This window comes from Phaseolus vulgaris, chromosome 3, assembly GCF_051622355.1.
Source record: "Phaseolus vulgaris cultivar YP4 chromosome 3, ASM5162235v1, whole genome shotgun sequence".
NCBI classification, from domain to species: Eukaryota; Viridiplantae; Streptophyta; class Magnoliopsida; order Fabales; family Fabaceae; genus Phaseolus; species Phaseolus vulgaris.
In genome coordinates this window covers 13,304,996-13,315,213 of record NC_143500.1, presented here as the reverse complement: position 1 = coordinate 13,315,213, position 10,218 = coordinate 13,304,996, and the positions used below count along the sequence as shown (strand labels likewise).

At 32.1% G+C, this 10,218-nt stretch overlaps 1 protein-coding gene across 1 annotated transcript; it reads left to right on the top strand.

The window, feature by feature from the left end:
• The first annotated feature begins 788 nt into the window (after positions 1–788).
• Positions 789–6,101, top strand: LOC150028694 (uncharacterized). Its single transcript, XM_090300058.1, has 10 exons — positions 789–1,441; positions 1,523–1,831; positions 1,924–2,029; positions 2,108–2,663; positions 2,932–3,450; positions 3,537–3,670; positions 4,127–4,219; positions 4,320–4,421; positions 5,568–5,906; positions 6,027–6,101. The coding sequence occupies exons 1-10, from the start codon at positions 852–854 to the stop codon at positions 6,099–6,101; spliced, it is 2,823 nt and encodes a 940-aa protein (XP_090156184.1). The 5' UTR covers positions 789–851.
• The last annotated feature ends 4,117 nt before the right edge of the window (positions 6,102–10,218 follow it).

Below are 10,218 nucleotides of genomic sequence, written 5' to 3'. Positions count from 1 at the left end.
GATTGTTTATGAGTTCTAAGACAACTGAATCTATGACATGGCATGCATCAAAGGATAACCAGGATGGGTTGATGAGGCATCCTAGAGATTCTGAGGCTTGGAAAGCATTTGATCTATTACATCCAGAATTTGCAAATGATCCTCGAAATGTACGGCTGGGCTTAGCTAGTGATGGCTTCAACCCTTTCGGAACCATGAGTACAAGTTATAGTATATGGCCAGTAGTCCTCATCCCATAAAATCGTCCTCCTTGGGAGTGTATGAAGCAAACCTCTTTCATCCTATCCATGATAATTCCTGGAAAACAAATGACTGGAAACGACATTGATGTATACTTACAACCACTCATAAAAGAATTAAAGGAGCTCTGGTTTGATGGAGTGCAAACATTTGATTATTCTAAAAAAGAAATGTTTACATTGCGAGCAGCTTTGTTGTGGACAATTAGTGACTTCCCTGGCCTAGGCAATTTATCTGGATGGAACACGCACATTGGTCTTGCTTGCCCAACTTGTAACTTTGACACTGAGTCTTCTTTGTTGTATAGGGGCAAATATAGCTTTATGGGATTTTTACATAAAGACCACAAATTCAGACTGAGTCGTTCTCTTTTTGACGGAAGAACTGAACTAAGGGAAGCACCAGAAGATTTGTCAGGGTCAGACATATTTGAACAAGTTCATGGTGTCAATGTTACATTTGGAAAACCATTAGAACCTATCCATACAAGTAAAAGGGGTCGGGGAAACAATGTTGTTGAAGTTGTTGGAGTAGAACAATGGAAAAAGAGAAGTATATTTTTCGACCTTCTTTATTGGGAGACGAACTTGTTACGCCATTGTCTAGATGTCATGCATATTGAGAAAAATGTTTGTGACAATGTTTTGTATACGTTACTCAATGACCCTAAGAAATCAAAAGATAATTTAAAAGCCCAAAAGGTACTTAAAGAAATGGGTATAAGGAAGGAACTTTGGCCGGATGAAAGAGGAAGATTTCGGCCAAGTTTGTTTTCATTGTCAAAAGCAAAGAAAAAAACGTTTTTACAAACACTGAAAGATATCAAAATGCCAGATGGATACTCAAGTAATATTTCAAGGTGTATTGATTTGAAAGCTGGAAAGATTTTTGGCCTCAAGAGTCACGATTGTCATATTCTTATGGAACATTTACTACCCATTTCCATACGTAATGTTTTACCAAACAATGTGACTGCAGTGGTAGTAGAACTATGTTCATTTTTTCGACAATTATGTGGCAAAAGTTTAAGTCAAACCGAACTTGATAAACTTCAGTTCCGCATCATTGAAACTCTTTGCCACATGGAAATGTTGTTCCCTCCTACCTTTTTTACAATTATGGTGCACTTAACTTGTCACTTAGTTGGTGAGGCCAAAGTTGGAGGCCCAGTTCATTATCGTTGGATGTATCCTATAGAAAGGTAAATGTTTTTGGCACACATAGAGTTTGAATTTTTTTAAGCTTCATGTTTGATTCTCCTAATTGCAAAATTATTTTATAGGTATTTGGGACATTTAAAATCATATGTTCGAAACAAGGCACAACCTGAAGGTTCCATTGCTGAAGGATACCTAGCTGAAGAGGTTCTGATCTTTAGCTCTGAATATATGGAAGGGGTTGAGACAAGAAGTAATAGACCTTCACGTGTGGATGATTCTTGTAATACAGATATGCCACAATTGAGTACTATTTTCCCACCAATTGGTAGAGTAGTAAGTGCCTCTTCAACTTTTGAGTTGTCAACCATGCAAAGAACTCAAGCACATCGATATGTGTTATTTAATTGCCCTGAAGTCACCCCTTTCATTGAGTGAGTGTTAACACAACTATAAATTTAGTTATATTCAAAATGTTTCTTTAATGGAATCATTAGTAACACGTTGGTTATGATTATTTTCTTAGGGAATTTAAAGGTCATTTGAGAAGGATGTTTAGAGGGAGAAGAATTTCAAATACAAAGATAGAAAGGAGTGTTAATAAAGATTTCATTAATTGGTTTCCTCAAAGGGTACGTAGAATATGTTTTCATAATTGTTTGATTAAAATTTTTAACATATCTTCACACATTCAATCCTTATTTTTGTAGATTAATAACCCAGACATTTCAAGTACAGTGTCAGATGATCTTAAGTATTTATCTCAAGGTCCAACTCCACATGCTAGAAGATTTTCTGCCTTCAATGTAAATGGATTCAAGTTTAGGACCGAAAGTCGAGAACATGGGTTAAAAACCCAAAATAGTGGAGTTTACTTAACTTCATCAACATCATGTGTGGCAAGTAGGGCAGATCAAAACATTAGGGAAGCGGATTTGGCATACTATGGAAAATTAGAAGATATAATTGAGCTTAATTACTATGGTCGTTTTAAAGTGACATTGTTCAAATGTAAGTGGGCTGACATCACAGGGGATAGGGGGCTTAGAAAGGATCCGTGGGGTTTCACTTCGGTTAATTTTTCAAGATTAATTCACATGGGAGATCGTGAGGAGCATGATCCGTATATTGAAGCTTCACAGGCTGAAATGGTATATTATGTTAATGATGAAGTTAACAAGGATTGGAAAATTGTCATCCACTTGAAACCACGAGACTTGTATGATATGGGAGAAGGACATAATGAAGTTTGTGAAGTGGAACCATGTCCACAACAAGACTTAAATTAATTTTTCAGCGAGTCTGAACATTTGCCATTGTTTAGGGATGATGAAGACGATGAGTTATTAAACGAGGACATCAATGATCATGAACTTCATGAAAATGAGTCAATGTCAGAGTAATAATAAGCTTCGTTTGTTAATAAAGTTGCACATGTATGGTTAATGTCAATAGCACATGTATTTGATTATGTACTTTGATATACACCATTATATCTTGTTTTTGTTCTTCATTCTTTCCTTTTTATGTGCAGATATGCCTAGGCCTAAGAAAATTAAGAACTTGCTCAAGGCAATTGATGGACATAGTTCAGACACATCTGTGGGGAACTATGTTCAACTTAATGACACGCCTCAAAGTACACGTCAACAAATAACCAAATCTGCTCAACCACATTTTGGATCTCCATTACCACAAGCATTTGGACATACACCACCACAAATCTCACAATCTGCACAACTACGAAATTTACAACCTACTTTTGAATCAGCAGCACTACCACAAACTAAGTCTGCTCAACCACACACATCTAAGTCTACACTACCACATACGTCTGAGTCTACACTACCACACACATCTGACTTTGTACTACCACATACATCTGACTCTGCACTGCCACATACATCTGACTCTACATTGCCACATGCATCTGAGTCTGCAGAACCACATACCCCTCAGCCTACACAACCGCATACATCAGAATCTGAAGCAGAAAGGGTGCCACCAAGAAAAGGCATGCAGTCAAACCACTATTGGTTTATTGATACTATAGGTAAAGATATGTTAATTTTTCTATTGTGTTTTTCTTTTCATTTAATTACTTTCATTGCAGATACCTTAATGTATTATACTTTGTAGATGAGCATGGAGTTACTCAGAAAATGAAGCTCAAGGTTAGGGATGCTCATAACTTGCCCAGTGGAATACGTGTGGTTGTCGACTATGATGATAACTTTCAACCCATTGGAGAAGCATGTGGTTTGCTTGCTGGAGTTTTGGACAACTAGCAGGAAATCATATATTGTTGCCTATAAGTTTTGAAATTTGGTCATCTGTGCCTGATACTTACAAGGATACTATATGGGAGAGTACACTGAAGGTAATTGACCCTACATTCAATACAACATTAAATATGTACATTCTTATTTCTTTTTTTGAATATATATGGACTAATTGTTGTATTATTTGAAGACTCGTTTTTGCTTCAAGATAAATGAAGACCTCGCTAAAAGAGATGTTATGTTCAAAATTGGCAAATGGTCTATGACCCACTGTTAAGCAGAAATGACCTAATAAAGAATATTCCAGATGGTCTTAGCATGGAGTAATGGGCTATATTTGTGGATTATCGTCTCAAGCCTTCCACAGTGGTACATACTTTTCATTTCATGTATTTTCACTAAGCTTGATTTTAAATTTGCAAAAACTAATTTCATTTTACTTTGTAGAAACTGTGTAATAGGAATAGAGATATAAGAAAGAAACAGACTATTCCTCACACTGGTGGTGCTATGCCATTGTCAAGAAGGAGGGATAATTTGGTATATTTACTTATATATAACTTTGTGAATTTCGCATATATTTTGATTTATAATATATTATGAATTTTTGTAATTATATTATCCTTTTTGAAATGTATAGAGAATTGAAACTGGTAGGAACATTGGCCGAGCTGAGATGTGGAAGATCACACACAAGAGGAAGAATGGCACATATGTTAATGATGAAGCAATGGACATTGGGGTAAGTTCTAATAACATATATCAATTTTGGGCTATTTTGGATACTGTCTTGGACTATTTTGGACACTATTTTAGGAACATATTATCTCTGCCATGGGTTTATATTGTTTTGGACTATTTTGGACTGTTTTGGGCTATTTTGGATGTTGTCTTTGACTATTTTTTACATTGTTTTGGACTATTTTGGGAACATATTGTCTCTGCCATAGGTATATACTGTGTTGGATTGTTTTAGGCTATTTTGGATGCTGTCTTGGACTACTTTTTACATTGTTTTGGACTGTTTTCGGAACATACTATCTCTTCCATGAGTATATACTATTTTGGACTGTTTTGAACTTTTTTAGGCTATTTTGGATACTGTCTTGGACTATTTTGGACACTGTTTTAGGAACATATTATCTCTGCCATGGGTTTATATTGTTTTGGACTATTTTAGATTGTTTTGGGCTATTTTGGATGCTGTCTTGGACTATTTTTTACATTATTTTGGACTGTTTTGGGAACATATTGTCTTTGTCATGGGCATATACTGTTCTGGATTGTTTTGGGCTATTTGGATGCTGTCTTGGACTATTTTTTACATTGTTTTGGACTGTTTTGGGAACATATTGTCTCTGCCATGGGTATATACATTTTTGGACTGTTTTAGGGTATTTTGGATATTGTCTTGGACTATTTTGGACATTGTTTTAGGAACATATTATCTCTGCCATGGGTTTATATTGTTTTGGATTGTTTTTGGCTATTTTGGATGTTGTCTTGGACTATTTTTTACATAGTTTTGGACTGTTTTGGCCATGAGTATATACTGTTTTGGACTATTTTGGACTGTTTTGGATACTGTCTTGAACTATTTTTACATTGTTTTGGGACCAAGTTGTCTATGCCATGAGTATATATTGTTTTGGACTATTTTGGATTGTTGTGGCCTATTTTGGATGCTGTCTTAGACTATTTTTGACATTGTTTTGGACTGTTTTGGGAACATATTTTCTTTACAAAAGATTGCAGATTTCCTAGTTCCTTGGATTATATATGCACGGAGTTTTGGATTTGATAAATAGTATTTTCATTACTATTGTTATTGTTTTTCGACATGGACCGTGTTTCTTTTTTAATGTTGGTTGCTTCCATTTTTATGTAGGAAAAAATTGATGAGCTAATGCTGCAAAATCCAGACACTGCATCAGATATATCTCCAAATGATCCAATTGGTGTCATTTTTGGAAAGGAGCATCCAGGGAGGGTCAGGGGACTTTCATATGGAGCTTGCCCAACCCTTGCTTTCAGGAAATCCACAACAAGGTTAAGCAATATGAATCATGGTTCCTCTAGTGGTGGGTCTTCAACAAATGTTGAAGAAAAGGTAGACCAGATGGCAACTGAACTTGCAACTGTAAAGAGCCAAATGCATACTCTACTAGCCTACATTGCTTCTAGACCAGACGTGCCAAAACATTTAGCTGCAATGGCAGCAAATTTGGTACAACCATCTATTAATGAGGAATAAATTATATACTTAAAATTTTATTCTAATACTGTTTTAATTTCTTTTTTTTTTTAAATTCTCAGTTAACTATAAACATATTTTAACTTATTTCAGGCACCGGATGTTGGAAGTGATGCTCCATCACCAAACCAGAATATAAGATCAAGTGGAGGCAGTAAAACAAATTAGGATTGGAGTTTTAGTTCTAATATGTTTAGAAAGTGAAACAATTTCTATTTTGACAATTTAATTTACTTGTTGTTTGGATTAGTTTGACATTTTCAACTTTGTTCTTTAAATGAATGAATGAAGTCATCTTTTCATTATTATATTTCTCAATTTTAATTATATTATGAAGTAATTGTATTATGAAATTAATTTATATGATAATTTAATTATATTATGAAACTTAATTGTGTATTAAATTTAATTATAATATAAAATTAAATAATATTATGAAATTGATTTATAATATGAAATTTAATTATAATATTAAATTTAATTGTAATATGAAATTTAATTATAATATGAAATTAAATTATAAAACAGAATTAAATAAAATATTAAAAATATTAAAAATAAAATTAAATATTTAATATTTAAATTATGCAGTCATAAAGGTTATCATAAACGTCATACTATACCGTATTAACTGGCGTTTATAACTGCCACAATTTACGTTGGAATTGGTTTACCAGTTTGAAAATTACGACATTTATAACTGACGTAAATTACATGCTTAAAACCGCCACATTATACAATACATAATATGGCGTCTGCTACAGCGGTTCTCACTTGACCGCCACATTAAACTTTGTGGCGGCAAGAATGCTAGCGTTATTGGGTACCGCCACAGATGTAAAATGTGGCGGTTATAAATGCCAGGTTATACGAAAATAACCGCCGCCACATACACGTTTTTTTGTAGTGTATAAACTACTATACTTAAAATTTTATTATAATATTATTCTCATTTATTTTTTAAAAATTGTCAATTAATTCTAAACATATTTAAACTTATTCCAGGCATTGGATGTTGGAAGTGGTGCTCCATCACCAAACTAAAATATTATAGGATCAAGTGGAGGTAGTAAGACAAATTAGGATTGGGAGTTTAGTTGTAATATGTTCAGAAAGTGAAACAAATTATATTTTGACAATTTAATTTACTTGTTGTTTGAATTAGTTTGACATTATCAACTTTCTTAATGAATGAATGAAGTCATCTTTTGATTATTATATCTATCAGTTTTCATTATATTATGAAGTATAATTATATTATGAAATTATTTTATGTTATAATTTAATTATATTACGAAATTTAACTGTGTACTGAAATTTAATTATAATACGAAATTAAGTGATATTACGAAATCAAATTATAAAACATAATTAAATTAATTATTACAAATATTAAAAATAAAATAAAATATTTAATACTTTCATTATGATAGTTGTAATGGTTATTATAAATGTCATATTATACCTATTAAGTGACGTTTAAAACTGTCGATATTTACACTTAAATTAGTTTACCCAATTTCAAAATTACGACATTTATAACTGACATAAATTACATGCTTAAAACTGCCACTTTATACAATGTATGGCGTTTGCTACAACTATTCCTAATTGACCACCACATTAAACTTTGTGGTGGCAAGATCCATGGCGGTACGCAGTACCTCAACACGCGTATAATGTGACGGTTATAAACGTCAGGTTATACAAAAATAACCGCTACTACATACACGTTTTTTTTGTTGTGGTCATACTAAGTATGTCAAGGAACTGTTAAAGAAATTCAGGCTAAATGATGCTAAAATTATGTGTACTCCAATGCATTGCACAATACGTGATTCATGCATTTAGCGAGAAAATAAAAATAAAACCTTAATGATTGAAGATTTATAAATATAGAATGATTTCAAAACATGAACGAAAGATCAAGATGTATTCGAACCTTCAGATCATAAGTTTCCTTTTAAAGTGAAAATACAATACAAGTTTTTGGAAAGCTCAAGTACAAATGTGTCGAACCTCCAACTTTCAATTTTCTATGGATGAAAAATATTTTAGAGATGAAGTATGTGATTAAGACGCACAAACTTCATCAAAACTGAAGTTACCATATAAAGCTTCAAATTACAATATTTTTTCCTAACATGAAAGCTTTTATATAAAAAAAAGAAAAGTTACCATATAGAACGTCTAAGGATACGAAGAAAGAATGATAATTTAATCAGATGTTCAAATTAAAAGGATTTAAATCATCAATATTCACATTCATACAAACCCTAAACCCTAAACCCTAAACATTTCAAATTACATCACACGATCAAGACGTGCAAGAAATTTTAGTGCAAAAGTTTCCACATGAAACATCTAACAACTATATGGTGAAGTATACATTGCAACCTCCAAATGATCATTATCTAAGTGCTATATAAAGACTTGGAGAATGAATAACAACTCACACACATAACAACGTAGAAAAAACAATTTCTACCACGTGTTTTGTGAATAAAATCTCATATATTTGCTTTGAGTCATAATAATAGAATTATCAGGAAAATATTTTCAAGACCAAGAAAACAATCAAGATGAACAAGATTTTTAACAAAGTTGCATGAACTTTGGTTATAATATGTTGAATCAGAGTGTCAAAGCTACTAGTGATTATGATGTGAACAATATATACCAAAAAATATATAACTTAAGATTGTTTTCTATAAACAAAAAGAGAAGAGTCATGTGAACAATATATACCAAAAAATATATAACTTAAGATTGTTTTCTATAAACAAAAAGAGAAGAGTCACATTTACTGTTGCCAAATCCAAACTAACGAACGGTAGTTTGCAATATCTCAAACCATCACTGTGGTGTCTATTTTAGTCCACAAAGAGATTTCTTCAATTTACAAACATGAAATTTGTCACTCAGTTCAAATCCAAGAGGTTGTGTCATATAAACTATTTCTTCAAGAAAATCATTTAAAAAGACATTATTGAAATCAAGCTGAAACAATTTACATTCATGGGCAATAGCAAGAGTAAGAACAATTCTAATAGGAACATGTTTTACATTCATGTTAACCATTATGTAATTGAGAATATCCTAAGATCAAACACTCATCGAATTTAAAGTCAAGTAAGTTTGTGAGAATGATAAGGTCGTAATAAAGAAAAGCAAGCACAACCAAACACTTGGAGAAATTAAAAAAATATGGATCTTTATTAAAAAGAATAAAATAAGGAATGCCAAAAGTTTAGAAAAGTTATAGGTAACCTATTTATGAGATATATAAGAGTGGTAAATGCATAGTCCCAACACCATGATGGGATAAAGTAAGACCCAAATCAACATGTCTATATTTTCTTTCAACATCATTTTGATCATGTGTATGAGGACAAACGAAACGAGACTATGATTAATACTCTGATTGCCGAAAAATTAGTGAAAGGTTGATATTATCCACCCCGATTAGAGTGAGTATTTTTAATTTTTGAATTAAGTTGTATATCAACCATTGATCTAAAGGTTTGAAAAATAGACGATGTTTCAACATTACGCTTTATTTGGAAATCCAAGTGAACCTTGAATAGGCATTAGTGAAAATTAATTTTAAAAAAATAAATAAATAGATTTAAAGACATGAGAAGACAATTTATATGATTTAGCAATACAACAAGATGAGCAAAAGTAAGTCAATTTTATTGGATGATGATGTATGTACAAAAGATAAATTGATAATATTTACTTATTTATATATAAGCTTTAACACCATCACTAAACTAAGTGTTATTTGTTGAACAACTGAGGATTTTAGAGGATGACTACAACAAAGAGGAATGATTTTGAAGCTTGAGATTATGAAAGGAATAAAGTCCATCAACATCAACAGTTCCTTAAAGAACTTTATTCGTCCAATGAGATTTGAAAAGACACTTATCATAATGAAATTCAAAGAAAATATAAGTTGTTGGATATTTTAAGTTTGACCAGTTACATAAAAAATTGCAATAAAATCTGGTATCCAAGAAGCATTTCTAGTTCCTTGAGAGTTGGACATCAGTCGAAACTAACAATTATTTATTCATACCAAGAGTTGAAATAATTAATTGCTATTATGTTTTATTAACATCACTTCTACTAGGGAAAAAGAGGTAGGAGAGATGATGCAAAGTAAAAGTATACAAAATTACTGTAGCAAGAGAAATAATTTGTAAAAATCAAAACGAAAGGCTTGAATTTCAACAAGAATCAACAACATTGCAGATATCCAAAAACCAAAGAAAAGAAC